Source organism: Panicum virgatum, chromosome 5N (genome assembly GCF_016808335.1).
Source record: "Panicum virgatum strain AP13 chromosome 5N, P.virgatum_v5, whole genome shotgun sequence".
NCBI classification, from domain to species: Eukaryota; Viridiplantae; Streptophyta; class Magnoliopsida; order Poales; family Poaceae; genus Panicum; species Panicum virgatum.
This window is the reverse complement of record NC_053149.1, coordinates 59,617,634-59,643,891: the sequence shown is the minus strand read 5'-3', so window position 1 is coordinate 59,643,891 and position 26,258 is coordinate 59,617,634. Positions and strand designations below refer to the sequence as shown.

Here is a 26,258-nt window from a genome sequence, read left to right as displayed (position 1 = left end):
GATTCGGGCAACTTGCTTCTATTGTAAAAGCGCAGATGCAGTACACGTAACTTCTTCGAATTCTGCAGTAACAAATGAAAAAGATCGTTTACATCATCAACCAGTGGGTCAAGGCAAATTATTGTACGTAGATGATGTAGCTTGCATATACTTTGCTTATCAAGCAAGCTTTTCGAAGAATTACTGCTAAAGATTCTCCTCGGCCTCAAGATCCAGATGTGGTGCACCGTCGATTCAATTTGGGGGAATTTTTTCTCTTCTCCTCGGCAAAGCCAAGATCAATGGCCGGCAAGTTTTGGGACTCCGACTCTGAGTCCGATTACGAGGATCTGGGCGATGCTGATTCGCTCGCCATGAACCTCGTCGCGCAACAATCCTCTCAAGACCCGGCCAAGGCGCTTGCCCCGACACCACCTCCACAACAGCCTAGGCCTGCTGCCATATGTCGATCGGCGGCGGGTGGGACTGCCAAACAACCGGGGACGAACAAGTTGGATGTGGCGCGTCCAGTGAGACCTCCATGGAAGCAGCTATGGAAAGGGCCGCTTCCATCGCCGAGGATTACGCCGCCGGTGAAGCTCGGCCAGTTTCTCCCGGAGATGAAGAAGACGGGGAAACGTCGGGCTGATCCGATAATCGCGCCAGTTCGAATTCCGAACTTAACGGGTCCGACTTTTGCAAATGCGAAGCAATTGTCCAACCCGTCAGTGCCGAACCCGGGTTCACCTCAGGGATTTCCCAGGTTGGGGTCGGGCGCGATACTGGTCTCTTCGTCCGCCGCGTCGTCTGCTTTGGCCAAAGGAAACCCTAGACGGCGGCTCATCTCTCCCACAGTGCCACCACACCTTCTTCCTCCGAAACCAACCTACCGCGACGTTCTCATGGCCGGTCGAGGTCGGTGGTTCCGCCGCCGGAACATCCCAGGTCGCGGCTCAGCGGACCGGCAGGCGGCAGATGATCGGCAAGTAGCGGCTAACCGGCAAGTGGCGACTGACTTCGCTGCGCCTGGTCGCAATGGAGGACAGCCGGTTCGTGGGCGTGGCAATCAAGCCAGGAGTGGCAGGGCGGATCAGGTGGAGCGGGGGCGCGACCTCCAGGCCGATCGGGGCCGACGTGAACGTCCTGACCGCGGCAGTGGCCGTGGCGCTCCCCATGCCGCAGGGGGCAACGGAGGCCCTAACGCCCCTATTGGCAGTGGTACGGGCGGTGCACCTCTCCATCCTCAAGCACCAGCTGTAAGGATCACCGGGGTGTCCGACCCTAGAGGGGGAGGGGGTGAATAGGGTCGCTAAACGCTTTTCTATCCTAGGGCTCAATCTAATTGCATAAGATAAACCTAACACGTCCTACACATGCTAGTTATGACTAAGGTTTATCTATGCAACTCTCTACTTACCCCTAAAAACTTGCAACCTATAGCCAATCCTAATCAAACTAACTAGGAAAGTAAAGGCACACAAGAAAGAGTAAATGCGGAAACGTAATAAGGTAAGTAAAGAGGTAAGTGCAAGAGGGATGCAAACTCCCGAGTAGACACGGTCATGTAACGTGGTTCGGCACAAATGCCTACGTCCACGGGACACCGAGGCTCTTCCGATCACCGTCTTGCACTACGCCACCAAGGCGATGCCGGCAAGCAAAGGCAAGTGCACACAAGACACCGAGTCTAGTGCACCGCCACCGTCTCTCTCGGTCACCCGGCCGAAATCCACTACGGAGCTTCTCCACCAAGGAGGGGGCCTCCTCTACCCCCGCACAAAGTGTCGTTGCCACTCCACACCAAGACGGAGGGTCACACGACGGATCACAAGTTGCTTGCCGCAGCAAGACTTCTCTTAAGGGAGCTCTCGCAAGAACTAATCCCTATTACAAGCACTAAGCACTCTCACAAGTGTGCTTAAGCCTATATGATGTACAATGAAGCTCTATGGTGGTTGGAGATGTTCTTGGGTGTGTTTGGGATGTTCAGCAACTCCAGCACACTTCAAATGGACGGGGTGAGGCGTATATATAGGCCACCAAGTCTTGTAGCCGTTGCTCCAACGGTCAGCTGAAAATCTGCTACCACCGGAAGAACCGATGCCTCTTGGCAGGGTAGCGTCGGTTCATCCGGTCACTCACAACATGAAGTAGCCGTTGAAGTCCTGACAGCTGACGCAGAGACCACCGGTTGAACCGATGCAATGCACCGATGCCTCACCGGTTCAACCGGTGCTGAAAGAATCTTCTCCTGGACGCTGACGTCATTACACCGGTGGTATGCACCGATGCACCGTCGGTTGAACCGGTGCTGAAGAAACTTCTCCTGGGCACTTGACATCGTCTCTGGTACATAGGACGCCCAATGCACCGATGCCCTATTTTGGACCGTCGGTTCAACCGGTGCCTATAGGCTGACTTGGCTTCGATTCCCTTCTGCACCAAGGTATTATGGCGTCGGTTCTTCCGACTACCACCGGATGCTCCGATGCCCTGGCGTCGGTTCTTCCGGTGCTCCTGAATCGAAGAGCTTTCAGGGCGCTGCCCTGAGACCCGCGAGGGGCGGCCCTTTGGGCCTAGCTACGCCTATCTTCTCTTTGTCATCACTTGAACCTAAAAGCCTGAGAATGGTCATCTTTAACAATCATATTAGTCCAAGTGTTGTGTGTGTCATCAATCGCCAAAACATTATATTGAAATATGGCACGAGAGGCCATTTTCGCTACACCAGCAGCAGGGGCTCAACTTTCAAGTGGCTCGGGTTCTGGAGAGGGCAACCAGCGCCATGATCCGGATCAGGGACGAGAGGCCAGGGAACCCACTGCTGAAGAGCGTGGCAAGTCCAAGCGGAAGCGCTCAGGGAACCTGGAATGCACGATCTGTCTAGAGGATCACTTCACTAACCAGTGCCCTTTGTTGCGAGGCCCTAAACCTTCGGTCACTTATTGTGGGGCAGCGGAGGATGGCATGGGGTTTTTCCAAATTCAAGCGGCCAACCTCAATGACATTGTTGCTTCGGACCTGAACTCTGCGGCGGCACAAATTACTGTGGAATCGGGTGAAGTTTCTTCGCGTTTGCTGGTGACAGAGCTTTCAAGACTCGTTCCTGTTCGCTGGAAGTGGGAGGTACAGGAGTTGGATAGCCAGGTTTTCGTGGTTCCTTTTCCCAGTAAGGAGGAGTTGGATCGCTTGGTAGCTGTTGGGACGGTTACGACCAAGAACAAGGAAGGTACTCTCTTGTTTGAAGAATTTGTTGATGATGTGCAACCCATCAAAGTCCTAGATAAGGTTTGGGTGACAGTCACCAAGGTACCTCGTCTGCTTCGCTCCTTCCTACCACTTTGGGCGGTTGGATCTATAATCGGTGAGACCCAAAAGGTTGATATCTATCACCTTCGTCAGACGGGAGAGGTCCGCATTTTGGTGGCTGTTTTCGATGTTCAGAAAATTCCAAAATATGCTGATGTCTGTGTCAAAGGGAGTATGTACCGTCTTTATTTTAAGCCAGATGAAGTGGCTCCTGAAATCTTCAATCCTGAAGATGATGACCTCTTGGGAGATGATGACAAAGACCTTGATGGTGATGGTGACAGGGAGATGGAAGAGGCAGATGATGCTCCAAAACCACAGGACTTTGAGAAGGGCAAATCTACTTCTGCTTCGGTTGGCACTTTACCTTCTCATTCTCAAAGTGGGGCTTATCACAAACAGGCGGCTTTAATTCAAGAAGCGATGGACTTGGCTTGTGAGCAGCTTTTTGAGGAGATAAGTATTAAAGTCATGGTTGAGAAGGAAGGTGGAGAAGAATGGAAATGATACTCACCCTTGACAGAGGAAGAGCTAGCAACATATAATTCTATGATAGCACCTCCCATCAAACCTCTTTCTTTCATGTTTGCAGATGAAGTTGCCGAAGTGGGAGGGGAATTGAACCCCTCTCTTGGGTTTGACGGGGGGCTGCCTTTGCTCACTTACCCCGCATCGCCAGTTGCACGTGTTGAAGAAGAAGTCACACTACACCCTCCAACACCACTATCACTTTCGGTTGAGGAGGGGTTGGGTGGGGTCAGCGGACCGCTGCCCATGGTGGGGCAGCCGAACAGGGCCACGCCGCTGCCCTCGCTGCTGGGGGGGCAGCCAGGGACGCTCGGGGAACAGCCGGCCACGCACGCCTTGCTGTTGGCGGGGCACCAGACCATCGGCGTGGGTTCTGGACCGTTGCCACCGCCAGCAGCCGAGGTTGAGGTGGCAGCCATGGGGAAGGCCACTGCTCCTGCGTTTACCAAACTCCGCCGAAGCAGCAGGAATGTGGGAAAGGCGGATGAGCACACCCTACACAAGGTAGAACGAATGGCGCTGAAAAAGAACCTTGAATCTTCAGGTACCTCTTTCTCTAACTTTCCAGATTCTGTTATTATTTCAAACCTTGGTAGGATAGGCATCAACCTAGCTTCATCTGATGTAGTTGTTATTAAAAATTTAGAGGTTGATAGATTGGTCCTTGGTGCTAATTTAAAGAAGCCAAAATCTGTTGGTAATAATTTTGCTAGCGACGATGAAAGGGAAGAACGACTGGAAGCAGTTCTCGACCACGTTTGTGGAAATTTAAATGAGAACGTGCTAGAGGCGGAGAATGATCAAATTATAGATCTCTCTCCTATCCATCGTAAGAAAAAATATAATAAAGCCAAAAATGCAAAACATGGCAAGCTTCCCAAAAAGCCAAAAACTCCCTCAAAGATAGTTATAAAATGAAAGGAGTTTTCTGGAATAGCAGAGGTCTTGCGGACTTGGCTAAACACAGATTTTTGGCTGAATTAGTTAAGGAGGAGCAGATTAATTTTATTGCTCTCTCTGAAACTGGTCGTGACTCTTTCCCTGATCATGTTCTCAAAAATCTATGTGGAGGGCGTGACTTTCTTTGGCATGCTATGGCTCCTCATGGAAGATCAGGGGGTATTTTACTAGGGGTCGATCTTACCATTTTTGACATTGGAGCCATTGACGAAGGAGATTTCTATGTGAAATTCACCCTAAGATATAAATTAAATGACTTCAAATTTGTCCTATATTCAATATATGGACCTGCTCAACCTCAAAACAAGAGTGCTTTCCTCTCTGAGATAGCTAACACTTGCTCTAAAGAACACCTTCCTTATCTTATTGGTGGGGATTTTAACATAATGCGAAACCCAGAGGATAAAAGTTCTGGGGATTTTGATCCTAAATGGCCAACCCTCTTTAATGCTGTTATTGAATCTCTTGATCTTAGAGAGATTGTCATGTCAGGCCGCCAATTTACTTGGGCTGGACCTGGTGATAATCCAACTTTCGAAAAACTTGATAGAGTTTTAGTTAGTACGGAGTGGGAAAATCAATTCCCCCGAACGATGGTTGAACCGAGAGATCGGAATATTTCCGACCATACTCCCCTTGTGGTTAGCACTGGTGCCTCTACCCACCAGATCAGGAATAGACCCTTCAAATTTGAAAGGGTCTGGCTTATAAGGGATGGTTTTTATGACTTGGTTGCAAATGTTTGGCAATCTGAAACCTCAGGGTCCAACCCTCTAGAACGTTGGCAAGCCAAAATTCGTAGGCTCAGACAGTATCTCAGAGGGTGGGCTGCAAGTACTGCTGGGTCTTATAAGAAAGAGAAAAAGACCCTTTTAGCTCTTTTACACGATCTGGATAAAAAAGCAGAGACTGTTTGTCTATCTGATCAAGAGATCAATCTCAAGCAATACCTAAAGGAGCGTTTAGTTACTCTTTTGAGAGAAGAGGAACTAAAATGGTATGAGAGAGCCAAAGTCAAATCCTTATTAGAGGGTGATGCAAACACTAGGTTCTTTCATTTAGTGGCTAATGGTAAACATCGAAAACAACATATTTATAGACTTGAAGATGATCAAGGTGTTGTTGTTGGTGATGATTGTCTCAAAAGCCACATTACAAACTATTATAAAAGTCTTTTTGGATCACCAGAACAATCTGAGATCTCTCTGATGGAAGATCAAATTTTAGATATTCCACAAGTATCCCCGGAGGAAAATGATATCCTCGTCGCTAACTTCACTGAATCTGAAGTGAGGGAAGCAATCTTCCAAATGGAGCATAATAAAGCTCCAGGTCCTGATGGCTTTCCTGCTGAATTCTATCAGGTTTTTTGGGGAGTGATTAAGGATGATCTTTTGCCTCTCTTTTACGAATTCCATAAGGAGGCTCTAGATCTTTTTAGTCTCAACTTTGGAATTATTTCTTTAATTCCAAAAACTCAAAATGCTACTACAATTCAACAATATAGACCGATTTGTGTCCTTAATGTTAGTTTCAAAATTTTCACGAAAGTGGGAACTAACAGACTGAATAAAGTAGCTAAGACAGTTGTGAGTCCAACACAGACGGCTTTTATGCCGGGAAGGAATATCATGGAGGGAGTAGTTATTCTACATGAAACTATCCATGAGTTACATACCAAAAAAGGAAATGGTGTCATTTTCAAAATTGACTTTGAAAAGGCATATGATAAGGTTAAGTGATCCTTCCTACAGCAAACTTTACGAATGAAAGGTTTCTCTCCGAAGTGGTGCCGTTGGGTTCAAAATATGGTTACAGGAGGAAGTGTCGGAATCAAAGTCAATGATGACGTTGGTCCATTCTTCCAAACAAAACGTGGACTCAGGCAGGGGGATCCCATGTCGCCTATCTTATTTAACATCGTCGCTGATATGCTAGCTCTCCTTATCGATAGAGCAAAAGCTGATGGACAAATAAGAGGGGTTATCCCCCATCTAGTGGATGATGGTCTATCAATTTTACAATATGCAGATGACACCATTATCTTTCTGGACCATGACCCGGAGCAAGCAAAAAATCTCAAACTTTTGCTTTGCGCTTTCGAGCAATTATCGGGTCTTAAGATAAATTTCCACAAGAGTGAAATTTTTTGCTATGGTACAGCCAAAGAGATGGAACAATATTATACTACACTCTTTGGATGTAATGCAGGGGTTTATCCATTCAGATATTTAGGGATCCCAATGCACCATAGACAACTCCTGAATTCTGAATGGAGAAAAGTAGAAGAACGCTTTGAACAAAAGCTCTCTTGCTGGAAAGCTAAATACCTATCCTATGGGGGGAGACTTGTTTTGCTCAACTCTGTCTTAAGCAGTCTCCCAATGTTTATGATGTCCTTCTTTGAGATTCCAAAAGGAGTTCTCAAAAACCTCGATCACTTCAGATCAAGGTTTTTCTGGCAAGGGTCTACTGATAAACACAAATATAGACTTGCTAGGTGGGACATCCTTTGTCGCCCTAAGGATCAAGGTGGTCTTGGCATCTTAGATTTATATCTACAAAACAAATGTTTATTGGCCAAATGGATAGTTAATCTTATGAACACCGATGGCACCTGGCAATCCTTGCTAAGGAATAAATATTTGAGATCCAAGACCCTAACCCAGGTATCAGCCAAACCCACATATTCTCATTTTTGGAGAGGCCTCATGCATATTAAAGAGGAAGTACTCGCTAGAGGTTGTTTCATAATTAAAGATGGAACCAACACGAGGTTCTGGGACGATACTTGGGTCGGTGATAAGCCCCTCAAACATAGATACCCGAGCTTATATAATATAGCACGGGATCGTCATGTAACGGTTTCCAAAGTTATGTCCTCTAGACCTCTTGATATTTCCTTCAGGAGGTCTTTAGTGGACAATAACTTAATAGAGTGGCTAAACCTTGTAGCCCAGGTATCCAATGTTGTCTTGGTGGATGGTAAGGACTATTTTAAATGGCTTTTAACAAATTTTGGACTTTTCTCAGTCCGGTCTATGTATCTTGATGCTATAGATACAAATCCACCTTTCCGACATAGGAGGATTTGGAAATGGAAAATACCTCTAAAAATTAAAATCTTTCTCTGGTTTCTGCAAAGGGGTGTCATTCTGACAAAAGACAACCTAGCTAGGAAAAACTGGAAAGGGAGTGAGAAATGCTTGTATTGTAACTTGAATGAAACAATACAACACCTCTTTTTTGACTGTCCTTTTGCGAAAATGATTTGGAGGATTATTTTCTATGCTACTAACCTGAACCAACCTAGATCTATTGACCACATGTTCGGTACTTGGCTTAATAATCAACACAAAAAAATTAAGCCGTTGATTTGGGTTGGTTTGGCTGCCTTATGCTGGGCTATCTGGAGATGCCGGAATGACATAATTTTTAAAAGAATGAAATCTAATTCTATTATGCAGGTTATTTTCAGGGGAGCTTATTGGCTACGCTTCTAGGCCCAGTTGCAGCGTGATGAGCAGGCCAAGGACACCCTCGTTGAGATGAGCAAGAAATTAGAGATGATTGCTTTAGAAATTATCAATAGAGGGTGGAAGCATTTTTTACGTTTGCTTTAGATTCCTTGTCTATGTTAAAGACTATCGGCTTGCTGTTTATTTTTTCGAACTCTGTATTATTTGGCTGGTACATCCTCGATGTAGAGGCCGGATTTTATTATCCATTATCTAAAAAAATATACTTTGCTTATGCTGTATCATACTCTTAACACCAACAGACAGATGTCGAACTGTGAGTGGTATTTCTGCCTTGTCATCGTCCAGTCTGAAACAATCTTTTCTAGAGAGTGACTGCCAAATCATGAAGGAGGTCATGCATAGTATAGGCATAATTAACTATCTCCTTCCCTTTATAAACTGGTTGAAAGAAGGATCCAGACAGCAGCTGATTGATGTAATCGCGTCCAACATCTTCAATGCTCCTATTACGTTGGCATGATTTTTCGACTAGTCCCTCTGCAACCCAGAAGTCTACCACCTCATTAACAGAGTACCTGTGGCCTTTTGGAAATAAGCTGCAATATAAAAAACACCTTTGAAGACATGGATCTAATTTCTCATAACTCCACAAAAGAGCCCTCATGGGTTCACTTAAGTTTTCAATTCCCAAAGCATCTCTCCATGAGGAGATATCCTTTTTTCTACTCAAGTTCGAGCCCACAACTTTTGCTGCCAGAGGTGAGTGTCCAAGACGTTTCACTATCTCTTTTCCAATCTCTTCTAGCTGCATTTTCAACTGTTCATCTCCAATTTCTGCTCCAGAGAAAGCATGGTGTTTGAAGAGTGCCAAGAACTCAGCATTTTCCAGGTCTTCCAATCGAACCACTTCTTCGCAGCGAAGAGCAGCTGGAAATGCATCCCGTCGAGAAGTTATCAAAACTTTGCTTCCCTCCCCCTGAGAAACCAGAGGTTCTAACAGCAGGTCCCATTCCCTCTCATTGTTGGATCCTTCAAACCAGACATCATCCAAGACGAGCAGGAATCTCTCTGACTTTTGCAGTGTGTCTCTAAGTTTGCACTGGAGAGTATCGATGTTATCGACACGTGGGCATTCCCCATTAGTTGCAGACTCAATCAACTCCCGTGTGTGACGATGAACATCAAGCTTGCGTGAGATGCAAACCCACATCCTGACATCAAAGTGATCCTTTACTCGCCGGTGGAGGGGGGCGCAGGGGAGAGGTGTGGCCCGGCCCGGGCCTCGCCGACGGAGGGGCGCGCAGGGAGCAGCGTGGTCCGGAGCCTCGCCGGTGGAGCGAGGCGCAGGACCTCGGTGGCGACGGAGGGGAGCGGCGCGGCCTAGGGTCTCGCCGGCGGCGGAGAGGAGCTGGAGCGGCGCGGGACCTCGGTGGCAGAGAGGAGCAGCCATGGTTGGACCTCACCGGCGGAGAAGGCTGCACAGGGGAGAGGGGAGCGATGCAAGAGAAACGGGGAGAGGCATCGATTCTTTGCAATACGGAGGGGAGGGGCTTGGTATTGAGGGAGGGGTTGCGGCAGTAGGGGGAATACCGCTTGGTATTGTGGTCAATTTCCATTTCCAATTCCTAGGCCATCCAAACAATCGGTATTCAGTAGATCCAATTCCAATTTCGAATTCTAGGCTTCAATATCTACATCCAAACGGTGTGTTACTCATTTCAGCCAACAGCAGTCCTAAACGAAATTCAGTCAGTAGTTTTATGAAAGCGTTGCTGAACTATCCATGACTTTTATGCTAGTTTTAGCTATAGTATACATGCAAAATACAATACAAATCTAATCATACGTTTTTTTTTCTTTCCTGACAACTTACAACAGACTAATTAACTTTTTCCAGTTTGTAAAAATTAAATTGGTTCTGCAATGACCTATCTTCCCGGAAAATCAACCCATCTTTGGCTGGTTTGACCAATTTGGTGTACCTGAACCTGAGCCAAAGTGACTTTGGTGGGGTGAGCGTCCCAGAAATCAAAGATTCTTTCAGAAAATGCATTGGGGAAGTATTCTTGATGAATTTGGAACCGTGACCGTCTAACCCTTTGTGTCACTTGATCTCTCAAGGAACAATCTATCACTCTATCAGGCCTAATTCATGGCAGCTTGTGGTCCCTGGTATATTTGCCTGTTCTGAATTTATCCTGCGGCGATCTCCCAAGAAGGATACCAACGGAAAATCTTCTTTGTGCTTATAAAGGAGACTCGTACTTGGAAAATGTAAATTTTTTGTGGGGCTCCGGTATCGAGAATTTGTTTACCGAATAGCAGCGAGCACCAACACCATAAACTTCAACTTTTTTATATGCTGACATAGCTATGTATATTGTTGGGCTTTGCATCTGCATTCTCTGTTGTTCTCACATCCATTGCAGCTGCATCGTCGCCCGCCCGGCGACGCATCGAGCCGGATTTTCCTCGCAGCCCCATCCAGAACGCTCCGCGACTTGGCGCCATTTTGCCGGCCGGTGGTGCGGACGGCGGATTGAGGTGTGGGGAGAAGAGGCGACGCGCAGTGCGGGGCGGCGTTATCTCCCGCGACGATCTTGCCGCCGGACGCCGTCGCCGCCGTGTGCGGTGTCGCGACAGCCTGATCACGCACGCACATCGGCCGCACTCGCCCCACTCGGCGCGCTCCACTTCTGTCCCGCCTAGTTCTGGTGCCTCTCCTTGCCCCCAAGCACATACTGACGCTATCCCGACCGCCGTCGACCGCGGCTGCGGAAGGAGGCGCGGCAGCCATGTCGAGGCGTCTGAATGTCTTATTGGTGGTGAACAGTATTTCACTTACCGTCCAGGGTAAGGATATCTTGACCGTTGCATCTAAAATAAACGGCGGATGGGATCTGACGAAGGTGACGGGGGAGTGTTACATGGGCCGATAGCGATCGGCCCAATCAGCTCAGCCCACCCCGTTACCGCGGTAGGTGCTTGAAGAAGGAAGCTGACGACGGCAACGGCAGGCGCGCACTTGCCGTCTGCTCCGGGGGGCGCTAGTCGGGACCCTTCTCCTTCGTCGCCGACCGGCCACCGCACCATTGCGATCGGACTAGAAGTGGCTGCAGGATTAGCAAAAGAAAAAAAAAACACAACCCAGCTTTCCTGGACCTGAACGGACCGGAGTAGCTGGAGACTGGAGTTGAGCTTGAGCGTGAATCCGCTTGTCCATAGATCCGAGCGTATCGTTCTTGGATTATATTTCTTTCAGTTGAATTGGTAAAGGGACTGAACAACATTGGGGTGATGCTGGTTTTAGAAATTTGGATACCAGCCTGAATTATGCGTGCTCTTGTTCTGCAATAATACACAGTACAGAAGGAAAGAATAACTGTGTGAGTTTTTTGTTGACTAAATAATACACAGCAACATCGTTGGATCCTTGCTGAAGGTACAATCATATGTGGCAATCCTTGCTGTCAATTTCCCAAGCAGAGATGCAGTCCTCCGTTTGTCTACTTGGCCAGCTTTTCAGTGTGGATTGGGTGTGTTTAGGTCTCAACTCAAAACCGCCGCCGCCGGTGGTCCGTGCGGCGGTGCACGCCTTGTTCTGATGCTCGCCCCCCCCCCCCCCCCCCCCCCCGCCCACTGCCCACCCAACCGCAAGCGCGCTCGTACCAGTGCGCGTTTTCTTGTGTCCCTGACGCCATTGCCGTAGGATACTGCATGCATCATAATTAGTACTTCTTTTGGGCATGATAATAAATTGATTCGTGATGAAAAGATCATGACACTTAAAGCAATCCACATATATCTGCACAGCTCTTGAACATTTTGTTCAACCTCGTGATTGGAAAATAATGTTAAGATCATTAGGACCTCCTAGGAGTAGATCGATGGGTTCTTACTTTAACTGAGGGAAGACCTTGCTGGTGGCCGCTGCGGTCGCCTTCGCGGGTTCGTTGGTGGAGCTCTGCGCACGGGCAGCGACGGTTGATGCAACGGGTCGCCGGAGTCGTAGGGGACAACGGTCTCGCGGTGGCGCTGGTGTAGAATGAATGTGCCATCACTGTACGTGGTCGAAGGGGTGGTGATGGCTTGCTGGTGGCGCATCCCGCCGCTGGCAGCCTCTCCCGTAGATCGGCTAGGGTTTGGAGGTGGGGAAACAGTGGCGGCGACGAACCTCGTTGTTGAGCCTCTAATCCCACCTCCACTTTATAGGGCTGCGCGACGGGGGCCCACCAGTCTCATCTTGGGCTGGGCGTCCCCGATCAGGACGCGAGTCAAGGTTGGCCCAGTCGTTGGACTGGCCCGGTGGAGATCAATACTAACATTCTCCCTCTTGATCTCACCTTTGTACTTTAAAATTTCTCAATTTGAACTTAACTCTTTACTTTCTCTTTAGTCGCTTTGCTATTAGTCTCATCTCATTGCAGATCAGTATGTAGGGCGTGCCTCATCATGACAGTTATTAGTTACCGTCAGACTTAACAGCCACAATGCACCTTTCTGTATTGAAACAAGACCTTAACCTTTCTTTGGGCCCTTTAGTAATCCAGAAATCGTAGGCCTCCCGTAAAACCCATGTCGACTTGGTCGGTAGGCCTTTGGTAAGCGGATCCGCAAGCACTTGCTTGATACTTTGGTACTCCATGATTTCATATGATTCTGGATTTTCTCCTTTGCAACATATAACCCATTGTCAATGTATTTGGCAGCACACTTGACATGTTGCAATAGGAGTGAAAACATTCGAATGGTATATTGCTGTTGTCAACCATTATCAATTCCGGGTAATGATTTCCTTAACCATTTTGCCTGTCCTGTAGTCTCATATAATGCTAAACTTTGGGTACACGACCCACAATATCACAACTATTTTGCTTTGAAGCTTTTCCACAATAAAACTCCAAACTCGAGTGTTAGCTACTACTGTGGGCTTCACTAAACTCGTCAAAACTTGATTCTTTTTACTCACAACCTTTTGAGAGTAAATGTTTCTTTCTTACTTAGCATGAGGCTGACAATATTTTGCAAAATTGCAATACATTCTATAACTCCATTCCAGTGATCTATTGCTGGACTGGACTTCTGCCAAAATGTCCCGGATACTTGCACTATATCAGCGTAAATTCTTTTGAGCACTAATTTTGCTTCCAACAGCTGAAGCACATGGAACTTTTTTCTTTTGATCGATCATATAACTGTTCCTAGAATTTTGAAAATTCCAAAACTATTACCCTTGACAATAGGACAGGCGTAGACTTACTCGCATGCATACTATATATCTTTTAGAACTCTTTTCTAAGTATGCTCTCTGCGATAGTGCTGATACCCTCTTTTTCTTTTATTCCGGTGAATTTCCTTTCCTAGAGCGACTGACTCTTCACCGAGATTATTCTTATCAAAACTAGAGGTCAAAATAACCTTCTTTGAACCTTTTCAGGAAAAGGATTTCCCATCTTTTGAACTTTGCATATTTGCAAATTGTCATTTTGCATTGACCTTTACTTAAAACCCAACTTTTCTTTGTTCTCATAAAACTTTAGATACTACTATTCTATGATCTGATATCATCAAGTGGTATCGCAATATTCTTTTCTTTTCACAACAAAACCATTTTGGTTATGTCATGTATATACTTTCTTGTGCAAATCTCCGTCGGGAGATATTGCTCCAACATCCATCTGATGCAATTCTAAAAGCAGTATGCCCTCAATTGCATTATGATTCTAAAAGAATCCTTTCATGAGACTGAATAAAATGTCTCATTATAACTTATTCTTTTCTTTGCACAAAATTTTTTGTCATAAGTCGTGCTTAGCAACTTTTCATATTCCCTCTGGAGTCACGTTTCAATCTTGTAGACCCATTATAGCCTACTGTCTTGGCTCCATTAGGAACTTATTCTATATTCCAAAATAAATTTGGAACTTTTAGGTCTCATTATATCTTCCATGGCTTCTCGCCACGTCGATGAATGAGACAACTCAATTTATGGCATTCATACAACGTCAAAACATATGTTGAGACAATTTCAGTACTTGAATCATAGGAGTGAACATACAGTCCCACTTCTTTTCAAGCCTTAGTTCTCGGCATACTTTACTCCCCAGATTATCCCATCTATTGCAAAGATGGAATATTTTCAAACTTTTATTTGGGTTTGTTCTTTACAAGCCTCAAAGGGTGCTTTAAGCACCACCTTTTCTTTCTGGTGTTTTGAACCTCAACTTTCTTTTTTCTATTTAGAGCTGAAAAACTCCAAGAATTTTGTTTATTTTCATGGTTGGGGTATCAACATTATGACCGTTGTACTCCTTTTTCGGTCATATTCACTTTAATAGATCATCCTTGCTTTTAAAATGCATCGCATTTAACTTTGCGGGGAAAATTCTCTCTAAATTTTAATCTTTCTTGTCTTTCTAATCTTTCTCCTCCTCGAAATATGGCACAAACTTTGCTGCCATAATTTCGAAACTATTTTTAACACTTGTGAAAGAGGAGCCTTTGATTATTAGAACTTTATTCATATAACCAAGTCATACAAAATAATGGGAGTACCATTTCCTCGTTCTTTTTCAAGAGGTCCTCAGAGTTCTTGATTTATTGCACTTTCAAGAACTCATCAAGTTCTTCATTATGCTATACTTTTGCAAGTCATGCTTGCAATCTTGGTTCGCATACAACTTTCTTTTTATCCTTCGATTCTTTTCAAGTCACTATCCAACATGCCACTATAGTAGTGCATGAGAATTATCGGGATAACTTTAAGAGCTCCCCCAGACTTCTTTACTTTTATGTGATACTCAAGTAGCACATGAGTCATCACAACTTTTCCTGTCATGCAGGATATAAGTGACAAAAACTTTTCCGACATGCGGTATAAAACTTTAAAGGCATTTGCAACGCATGTTTAATTCAACGTTGGTCAAATTGAACGTGCGTCAAACTCATTTCAACTATTATCTTTACTGTTGAAGGACAAGACAACACTTTATAGAGATAAAATTTTGGTCACAATGACTAAAACATGCACATATACTTTCTTTTCTGATTAAATCTTCTCGTTGGTTCCAATTTAATCAGAAAATTTAACGAATTACAATATTCGCAAAACTTTAGTGAGAGAAACCAAAACCTTTTCGAAAACAGTTGCATCTCTTTTCTATATCAACTAAAAGTCATAATGAAACAAGCACTTTTCTTTCTTAACCTCAAGCTAAGTAACCTCAAAGCTTTATCTGTAGCGTTGATCAGAATCAACTTTTCTCTGTTAATTTCTCTCTACTTGGGAAGAATTGTATGTCTTAATTTAACGTTGGTCAAAATTAAAATATACAACTTTCCTTTACTTTCAATTCTATATCACCGTTGAGCAGAAATAGAACACATGACTAGAACAAAAAATTATAATGTTGAGATCATCAACTTTGGTCAGAAAATGACAACATCATAATAAATTTTAAATTTCTTTTCTTTTAAGAGCAAACTAATGCTCAACTTGATACTTACAATGGCAAAATGGTGCCAAAACATTCTTTCTTTGACATACAACAGCGGAAGCTTTTCTTAACCTTAAACATAGACTCCTTTTTCCCACAGGGAAAAACTCATCTGAGTCTATCTTTCTTTATTGCAGCAGAAAACTTTTCTTTCTTTTTAGAAATAATTCTTTGTCTTTCTCTTTTCTCTGAAAAATTGATCATTATGATGCAAAAAGTCAGAGATTTATCATTGAACTTAAAATTATAATATTGTTATCATCAACGTTGATCAGAAAATAACAATATCATAAATTAACTTTAAACAAATATCTTTCTACTCCTCTATTTAAATTTTCTCGTTGGTTCCAATTTAAATAGAGGATGAGACTTTTACTTTGCAGCGGAAACTTGCTCGGAAACATGAATATTCTATATCAAGAAACATTATTTTATTCTTTTATTCTCCTAAACAATTTACACGTTGGTGCAAAATTGAAAGGAGATCATAACATATTCCAAAATTCATCAAACTATCATTGAAACAGGCTTCTGAAACACGCTTGCGGACCGAATCAGCGAAATCGGCCCGCGGCCCATGCGCGCGCTGCGCTTCCTCGTGCAGCCCACACGCACGATCGCGCGGCCCAGTCCGCCCGCTCTTAGCCTGGCTCGGCCCAACTCGGCGGCAGCCCAGCTCGTTTGGGTCCGAGCGTCCCTGGCTGTTGGATCGGCATCGGACGGCCGCCCGTCGTCCTAGCGGGAGCAAAACCAGCCGGCCGATTCCCCGTCAAACCCTAGCAGCCATTCCCCTCCTTTCTCTCTCGGTCGAGGCGGCGGCGCCAAAACGGCCGGAGGGGCGCCGTGCCGCCGCGGCCCTCCCCTTTGCCGGCGGCTGTGAGGAGCAGCGCCACCCGCACGTGGCCGCAGCCCTGCCACCGGCCCATGGCCAGTGACCCTTCTTCTTTCCCCTTTCTTTTCCTCCAACAAGCGGCGGCGGCCATGGATGGCCAGGGAAGGAGGTGGCTGTGCTGCCGCGGCTCTCTCGCCGGCGCGCGCGCTCGCCGAATGGTGAACGCGCCGCCGTCGAGCGAGCCGGTGACAGCGCCCTTTCTAGCGAGCCCGCGCACGCACACCTCGGACGTCCCGACGGCAGGCGCGGCGGCTCCTCTGGGTACCGAGCCCCGGCGAGCCGGCGCTCTGTGCTGTCCCACGCGGCTCCGCAGAGACCTAGGTGAGTCCCGCCACCTCTTCCTTTGCTAGGGTTAGGGTTGGTTCAAAACCCGATCTGTGTTTTTCGATCTGTCCTTTGATTCTCTCGATTCGAGTTCGAAACACTCTCTTCCAACTCAGTCTACTCACTAGAGAAGGCTCTGATACCATTGTTAAGATCATTAGGACCTCCTAGGAGTAGATCGATGGGTTCTTACTTTAACTGAGGGAAGACCTTGCTGGTGGCCGCTGGCCGCTGCCGTCGCCTTCGCGGGTTCGGTGGTGGAGCTTTGCGCACAGGCAGCGACGGTTGATGCAGCGGGTCGCCGGAGTCGTAGGGGACGACGGTCTCGCGGTGGCGCTGGTGTAGAATGAATGCGCCATCACTGTACGTGGTCGAAGGGGTGGTGATGGCTTGCTGGTGGCGCATCCCGCCGCTGGCAGCCTCTCCCGTAGATCGGCTAGGGTTTGGAGGTGGGGAAACAGTGGCGGCGACGAACCTCGTTGCTGAGCCTCTAATCCCACCTCCACTTTATAGGGCTGCGCGACGGGGGCCCACCAGTCTCATCTTGGGCTAGGCGTCCCCGATCAGGACGCGAGTCAAGATTGGCCCAGTCGTTGGACTGGCCCGGTGGAGATCAATACTAACAAATAAATCCAGTAAGTAGGCACATGATAATTCCTTCAGAGTTTAATCTAATACCTTAGGAGGGGTTCATTCAGAGGTTACCGGATGCATTTCTAGTCGACCACAGCCAGAGTCAGGCCCCAATAATCGGATGCCTAACTGGGCACCTTGCAGGGTATTGCAAACGCTAAGAGTATTGCAGACGCTAATGGTGATATTAAAGGCTAGTACCAGTTAAAAAGAACTATCATGTCCACGAAGTACTCACTACTCGCAACAACCCAAACCAAGAAACCGCAATGCCAAAAGTTGCAACAAGAATGGAGATAGCACATTCTGTCAACTACGAAATCAAGTACCCTGACTATTTCCTAGTCATACACGGTATGAACTTAACAAGTAGCAGTTACAACTTACAACCAGTACAGGTACCAACAGAACTGAACGACAAACCAATGGAGCAACATCCAAATTTAGATGACAAATAATAGAAGCAAACAGTTTGAGAAACCAACGGGCAGGAGTGCTAGAGTAGAGGAGACAATGGAGGCCGTGCAGGTTGGAAGCACAATGTGGCAACCGAGGATACAGAGTTGACCTGGTGCGTAAGCTTAGGACAATCCACGTCTCCACCTGATAACATTGGGTGGAGACGACGTCGCTTCAGGGGAGTGATCTCAGAGCAGCTGCTGGAAACACGTATTTGAAAGATCAGGACGGGCCGAAATGATTTCTCTTTTTTTTGGCAGAAAGTTAACCCTTGAAAGAGTGTGGAACCTTTACCTCTACTTATCTCTGGCCGCGAATCTGAAGCACTTTCAACGGACTTGCTTCCAGCGGATATGGGCAATCTTTGGCCAGCTTTCTCCGTCAGGTGCTCGGCAGCTCTCCGTCAAGAGCTCACAATCGCGTATGCTTATGTGCTGGAGGGAGCATGGCAGATCTGGTAAAGATGTTATGTTGGGGCAGCAGCTGATGTAGAGTCTCTTCAAACTCGAGAGGCAATTCAGATTTCTTGGCAGGGACTTCATCTCGCATTCAATCAATGATAGCTCCTCGACAGACGTGAACTTCGCAGATTCTTCGAAAAAAAAGGATTGCTCCTTCCAGCATTGTAGAGTGAGATCCGCCGGGACTGTAAAATTTTCGGACGAGAGCATATGGCTGAGCAATACAGAGCTGCCAATACTGAGAGCCCTTTGGACACGAAACTCTGAGATGCACTCAGCAGTGAGCTTCGGAACATCTCTCAAATAAACCTCGAGAAATTGCAGGGAAGACAAGCCTTCCAGGAAACACAGGTCCTGGATACCAAGAATTGATAGCGATTCAAGGGACGTTAAATGACCAATTGATAAGGAAGCAAAGCTCCTGCAGTTAGAAATGTAAAGATCTTTCAGGTGTGGCAAGCTAACACCCAATGAATCAGCAGCAAGAATGCAGCTGCCTATGTAGAGATAACTAAGGGACAAAGGCATATATTCTGCTCCTTGTGCCAGCTCTAAAGAAGGGCATGAACAGAGCCCAAGAGATGAGACAGAGACAGCAACTCGTAAGCCACCTAATGATCTGAGGCACCAGCAATCCTTAATAGACACAGATTTAAGCGCTGTCAAATGTTGAAAGACCTCATCTGACGGGAATGCAGTTAAATTCATAATCTTTTTCAGTGACAAACTGCGCAGTGAAGTGAGTCCACCAAGGCAACTGGCCAAAGCTCCATCTGTAATACTGCATGAAGAAAGATCAAGTTCAGAAAGTCCTGACGGTAGAACCAGCGGCAGCCCGATACGCTGTCCATAGATGAGTCCTATCCTCTGCTCATGGCAACATAGCCATGCATTGATGATATTTTCTTTCGTCAATACTTTATCTCTTCCCTCTTCGACAGCGTTTTTTATGGTTTGGAGATGTTCTGATACATCATCATCCATCAACGCCATCAACTGCTGCTTCATAGATGAATGCTCATCTGACAGCACTCTCCTAATGGTAGATCCTGAATCCACCTCCCAAAGCAATGCGAGTTGTGATGCCAAGTGGTCTCTCCTCATCGTGTTTTCCCTCTGACCATGCTCTTGCAACTCTTCATTGCTGATAAACATAAGCAGTGGGCACTGTCTAATTTCTAATGTTTGAAGGCTTTCTGGGAGACAAGGTAAGATCTTCAGATTTGGAGCTTTAGAAAGCTTCAGATTGCGGCAATGCCTAAGAAGCCCGCTATTCACTGGTAGGCCTTCTAACACAGCGCAATTATTAAGCTCAAAAGATTCCAAACTCTCAAAATAAGAACCGTCAAATAACCAGCTCGGATATGAGGAGGATTTGTAACCTTCAATTTTGAGTGTTTTCAGCTCAGGTGGTGGCATCAAGCATTCCAGGATCTCCAAATGTGTAGTGTCCTTTTCTCGGGAGCCATTCTCTTCAGTCCAGACAAGCTTCAATCTTCCCAGGTGTTTTTTCTGATGAAGCGCTGCCCCCAAGGCTTCCTCCTTTCCCGTGACAGCTTCGAGATTTGTAACAAGTAAACTGCCACGAAGCTCGTTCATGTTCCTTAGCTGATGCAGCTCATATCCCTTTTGCTTTTTCACACAAAACGTATCAAGCCCTTGGACTGATGTTAACCTGCCAATGTTTGGTATTGACGGTGTTCCCCCTTCTCCATAAATATCTAGACGTCGCAGCTTTCTTAAATTGCAGAACTGGCCAGGCAAATCTTTTCCTTTGATGCGTGAAGAAATAAACTGTAAGTGGAATAGAGTGCACAATGATTCAGGCAATTCGGAAATTGAGGTTCCTGAGAGGTTCAAATACCTAAGGTGCTTCAACTCGGAAACAGATTCGGGCAACTTGCTTCTATTGTAAAAACGCAGATGCAGTACACGCAACTTATTCAAATTCAGCAGTAACACATGAAAAAGATCACTCACATCATCAACCAGTGGGTCGAGGCAAATTATTGTACGTAGATGACGCAGCTTGCATATACTTTGCTTATGTTGTATCATACTCATAACACGCACAGACAGATGCCGAACTGTGAGTGGTATTTCTGCCTTGTCATCGTCCAGTCTGAAACAATCTTCTCTAGAGAGTGACTCTGCCAAATCATGAAGGAGATCATGCATAGTATAGGCATAAGTATCTATCTCCTTCCCTTCATAAACTGGTTGAAAGAAGGATCCAGACATCAGCTGATTGATGTAATCACGTCCAACATCTTCAATGCTCCTATTAGGGTCGCATGATTTTTCAACTAGTCCCTCTGCAACCAATAAATGTACCACCTCATAAATATAGTACCTGTGGCCTTTTGGGAATAAGCTGCAATATGAAAAGCACCTTTGCAGACGGGGATTTAATTTCTCGTAACTCCACAAAAGAGCTCTCATGGGTTCACCTAAGTTTTTAACTCCCAATACGTCTCTCCATGAAGTGACATCTTTTTTTCTGCTCAAGCGCGAGCCTATAACTTTTGCTGCTAAAGGTGAGTGTCCAAGACGTTTCACTATCTCTTTTCCAATCTCTTCTAGCTGCATTTTCAACTGTTGATCTCCAATTTCTGCTCCAGAGAAAGCATGGTGTTTGAAGAGTGCCAAGAACTCAGCATTTTCCAGGTCTTCCAATCGAACCACTTCTTCGCAGCGAAGAGCAGCTGGAAATGTATCCCGTCGAGAAGTTATCAAAACTTTGCTTCCCTCCCCCTGAGAAACCAGAGGTTCTAACAGCAGGTCCCATTCCCTCTCATTGTTGGATCCTTCAAACCAGACATCATCCAAGACGAGCAGGAATCTCTCTGACTTTTGCAGTGTGTCTCTAAGTTTGCACTGGAGAGTATCGATGTTATCGACACGTGGGCATTCCCCATTAGTTGCAGACTCGATCAACTCCCGTGTGTGACGATGAACATCAAGCTTTCGTGAGATGCAAACCCACATCCTGACATCAAAGTGATCCTTTACCCTGCCATCATTGTAGACATACTGTGCCAAGGTGGATTTTCCAGCACCTCCATGTTTAACGATAGCCACACATGAGTAGTTTGTTGAGCTAGCCCCTGCTGCAGTTCTCTTGGTAAGAAGATCAATTATACGATCACGATCCATGTCGCGGCCAAACACTTTGGGAGGCTGCAGTGATGTGGTCGGAGGAACAATTGTTGTTGCTACTACAGGGCCAGCTGCACAATTGTTACCTGCTGGTAAGCCAAGAAGCTCACGGAAGCCCTTGGCTTTCAGCAGGATGTCCTTCAGCTCATTCAGCTTGCGAATTAGCCTCTTGTTTTCAGGGAGCAGATTACGTGCCCTGCTTGCTGTGGCACGAAAAGGCTTCAGAATAGTTGATTTAATGGAGGAGGCATCATCATCATCTCCCACCGAGGAATCATCCCCGCTCTTCGCCTTGCGTTTGAGGAGGTTGTACTCGTGCTCGTCCAGCAGGTCCTCGGCGTCGTAGAAGGCGTCTTTGAGCCGCTGGAGCCATGCCTTCAGCTTATCCTTGTGGGGGCTCTTCTCGGCGGCCTCGATCACCAGGTCGAAGTGTGGCAGGACGGTGGTCTCCAGTTCTTGGAGCTCCCGTGCCATGTCCACGCCCAAGTAGGTCGAAGCGTCAGCGAGGAGCTTGTTGATAATAGGCGAAGCCGCCCACCGTAAACCGGCCAGTGCCACGTCCGCCATGGAACTGCACTAGTCTGTGTCTCCACGGCTTTGGCAGGTGAGAGATCTTGGGCGAAAGCGTTTACAGATGAAAAGGAAGAGAACAAAATGAATTGGGGAAAACCTTTCCAGGTGAAGAGATCTTGGATGGAAGTGTTTGCAGATGAGAAGGAAGAGAATAAAACGAATTGATAGTACCAGAAGGTATTGGGATATTTGGAAGGAACTAAACAGGGAAACGAGGGCAAACAAGCAAAAACTCAAGACTTTTTTTCTCACTTTTCTTTTTTAGGGGGATGACGTGGGGAACAAAATATATGACAAAATGGAAGAGTAGAGGCAAGCAATAGATTAAAAGGTAAACGATGAGATCATGAGAAGCAGGAGAAATACAGCTTCACGTTTTTTCCCCCCTGTGTTTTTTGGAGAATGAAAGGAGCAGTGAGGGAAAAGACGAGCAGTAACGATGCTTATGCTACGGGAACAGGGGGGAACTACCGGCGAAGGCACAGATCTTGTCGGAGCAGAAACCTGCTGGAGAGAGAAAAACAAGATTAGTTGGTGAATTGCAGCCGAGATAATAAACAGAAACTACGAGCAAATTATCTTTCCTCTCCCATGAGCGAACATGGATGCACAAAAACAAGAGCAGGGAAATCGCTGACGAGCTATTAATATGCAGAGGGAAGAGTTGAGAGCTTACACGGATGGAAAAACTGAAGCGTGCCGGAAGCAGAGATCCGGAGCCAGCGACGGAGAGGGATGATGCGAGGCTGCCGGAGCAGTGGAACTGGCCTCTGCAGCAAGCGCTGTACTGCAAGAGGAATGAAACGCAGGACGACTCAACAGGCAGCCAGTCAGCTACGGCGGCTCCCCACAACGGTTGGTGGAGCACCAAAATATCTCGAATCCCTTCACCAACTCTTGTTTCGTTTTGGGAGCAGGAAAATGAGTGGCTGTGCTGTATGCTGGGCAGCTTGGCTGAGCCATGGGGGCTGAAGACTTGACCATCGTTGATAAGCTCAGTGATTGATGATCGCAACTATTGTTTTAGACCAAGTTAAACTCGGCAGAAACCAAATGGTGGTTCGCTTAGTAGAGTTGTGGGCTCCGCACGAGTCGACGAGACCAATCCAATTTGCTTTAACAGGAAGTTTCAGTGCTTCATCAGAATAATGCATTAGTCTGGAATTGTCCCTGACCGTGGTAGAGCTGATGTTAGCACATCATACTAACACCAATGATCGCGTCGAAAGAGCAAAACATCAATAATTATGCCAAAGCACCAATTGTTTTGCTCTCAACTTTCCAATGTACCCAAAAGGCACACCAGAGCACAGTAGTGACATCTAAAGACATATTTTAGTCTCATAGTTCAAAGTAATCTGATAAGCTCTTTCGCACAAAAAAAAAAGAGTAAACTGACGAGCCGAGTGTCTACCTCATATTTCCATATGACAGGTCTCAAAGTTTATATTGAACATGAACAATTCCAATTGGTTCTATCACATCCAACGATCATATAGGTGAACTGCCACAGAGCTTAAGAAGCTATCATATTCATGTTGCAAACTGCAAGGTACAAGTTACAACCCAAGGTATAATTTTTCTGACCAAAGCAAGTTTGTGAGAATTTCAAAGAATAATTCAATATCTCAGCTTGGACTAGAATCAAGGATATATGCATGTTCTTTATTTTAATTACTGTTCATTTATTCAGATATTTTGAGAACAAACAAGGAATCGATAAGACCAATTACATGTATCCACAATTCCAACTAGGCCATTCTTATGAGTAGAAAGATCATGAGACCTACGGGAAACAACAAAATAGCTAATAAGTTCCGCTTACTGCTGAGGGATCCTTTGTTTGAGTTTGGTACAGGCCCTAAACTGTACCACTTGGGGTTCTTACCCCATCTTTCTTCTAAATATATTGGTGCGCAGCTCTCCTGCCCTTTCGAGAAAAAAAGGTCTGCTTACTGCTGCATAAAATCCACATGCCAGAAAATATATCCAAATGAACACGCATATGTGAGCATAACACGCATATGTGAGCATATTGTCCATGGGCACAAATTCTATATGACAATGCATATAATGGTATGCCAGAACTCAATGACAAGAGGTTAATCCAGTATAAAATCAGCAACTTTATCATTGGCAAACAAAATAGCATGATGAAAAATGCACATCTACAGCAGTTCATTACTGATCCGAAGTGAAACACATCACAAGATTTTCCCTTATGATTCTAATGTGCCTGAAACCAAGCAATGTTTTTAAATCCAAAACTATTAAAATGAGCTACCACAACACCAAAGGAAGCCTCATATCAATCACCAAATGTGCTAATCACGAATGGTAGTCAACGGAAGTCCAGAAGAACAGAAAGTGGAACAAAGCACAGTGATGAAATCAGAATGCAAGTATCACTCTAGATCAACAAAACCATTTTAATAAGCACAGAGCTTAACATATACATACAAGAAATTCAAAAATTTACAGGAACTATTCTGAGTAGTTACATTGAATGCATTCCCAAAATACGATAAATTAACATCCTCCTCCTAGGCACTAAAAAATGTACTCCCATCAAGATCAGTACGGGGCAATAGTAAAGATGAGTGCATGCACTGAACATAACTGTGCCCACTGTTGAACAACTAAACACTAAACCAGTCATGTCTGTAAAAACTCACTAACCCCCCCTCTCATCAAGAATCAGCAGATTGCACAGAAAGGTGATGATATATAATAACAGGAGACAAAATTTTAGTTCCATTGCTGTTAGACCAAAGAGATGCAGCAGAACCGATTGCATCTATCCACAATTTCAAATAGATCATTTGTGGCTTCATGAAAGTGGAAAGATAATGACATGATTGGAGATAATATAATTTACAGTTATTGCTTCATATGTTCTACACAGAATAGACATATTCAATTGAATAGGCCATATGCACATATTGTAGCATAAACGCATGGCAAGCCGTAAACATATTTACTGTATAAAAATGAAATGGAAGCCACTCGCACAATGTCGATTAACAGCAATATAGCATATTAGCATGACCACAAGTACATGTATCTACGGAACTACAGTAGTGATCCACGCAGTCAAAAGCATAACAAAATAGAAGGAACCAACCAAACAGGAATGAAGCAGGCATATCCTTGCCCAGTCACATGCTGGCAGGCAGCGCAGCCAAAAAGGCACTGTACGCCGAGTCGAGGTCGAAGTTGAGCTGCCTGGCCTGCTGCTCGGTGAGCTCATCCGCGGCGCCCATCTTATGCAGCTTGCCGAGCCACTCGTTGACCTTGACCTTCCCCTCGAAGTCGGGCGGCAGCAGGGGTCCGAGCCTGGCCATGGAGGTGGCGACGTCCTGCAGCAGCGGGCGGACCTGGTCGTTGGCGAGCATGTTGAGCTTGACGGCGTCCATGGCGGTGATGAAGGTCTGCACGCAGTGCGCGATGGCGGCGGCTGAGGCGGCGGTGGCGGTCGGCGCAGAGGAGTTGGACGCGGCGCGGAGCTCGACGGTGGCCGGGACGCCGGACTGCAGGAGGCGGTTGAGCGCGGCGGGGCAGTCGAGGCGGTACGCCTGGACGAAGCGCGGGACGGTGACGGCGCCGGCGAGCGAGGAGGAGAGGGAGTTGAACTGGGAGATGAGCTTGAGGCACTCCGCCTCGTAGTCGGCGGCGGAGACGAGGTCGCGGACGTAGGCCCGCTCCAGCTTCTCCGTGGCCTTGATGATCGCGTACAGGTCCGCGTAGCTCTCCAGGAGCTCCCGCTCGCGCTTGTCGTTCCACAGCTTCACCTCCATCGGCGCCTGCGGGTGGCCCCTCCTCCCTCCGGCGAGCGGATCGCGGTGGGTGCTAGGGTTTCGCGGCGCGCGAGATTTGGGGGAAGAAGAGGGGAGGGGATCGGAGTGGGGGGATTGGTTTGGGGGTTCCGAAGAACTGCGAGGGGTTCCGTGTAATTTGAGAGATTTTGATTTTTCTGAAAGGATTCGGCGACGCCGCGGCGAAG

At 46.3% G+C, this 26,258-nt stretch overlaps 1 protein-coding gene and 1 pseudogene across 9 annotated transcripts; one reads left to right on the top strand and one right to left on the bottom strand.

The window, feature by feature from the left end:
- LOC120671821 (vacuolar protein sorting-associated protein 28 homolog 1-like) lies at window positions 1-26,258 on the bottom strand. Of its 9 annotated transcripts, none has more exons than XM_039952070.1 (4): window positions 22,932-25,409; window positions 21,506-22,762; window positions 8,522-9,462; window positions 1-151 (listed from the first exon to the last, which is right to left on the bottom strand). In XM_039952070.1, the coding sequence occupies exons 2-3, from the start codon at window positions 22,247-22,249 to the stop codon at window positions 8,620-8,622; spliced, it is 1,587 nt and encodes a 528-aa protein (XP_039808004.1). In that variant the 5' UTR covers window positions 22,250-22,762; window positions 22,932-25,409; the 3' UTR covers window positions 1-151; window positions 8,522-8,619. The 9 variants fall into 9 exon arrangements, with proteins under 9 accessions (XP_039808004.1, XP_039808001.1, XP_039808003.1 ...); XM_039952067.1 differs by lacking the exons at window positions 1-151; window positions 8,522-9,462 and adding exons at window positions 17,883-18,259; window positions 18,357-20,317 and having other exon boundaries at window positions 20,504-22,762; window positions 22,932-23,250; XM_039952069.1 differs by lacking the exons at window positions 1-151; window positions 8,522-9,462 and adding exons at window positions 17,883-18,262; window positions 18,357-20,317 and having other exon boundaries at window positions 20,504-22,759; window positions 22,932-23,233.
- LOC120675005 lies at window positions 2,900-8,454 on the top strand (annotated as a pseudogene).

Excerpts from the sequence above, each read along its gene's own strand:
- LOC120671821 (XM_039952066.1), bottom strand. The coding sequence starts at position 22,249 with ATGGCGGACGTGGCACTGGCCGGTTTACGGTGGGCGGCTTCGCCTATT.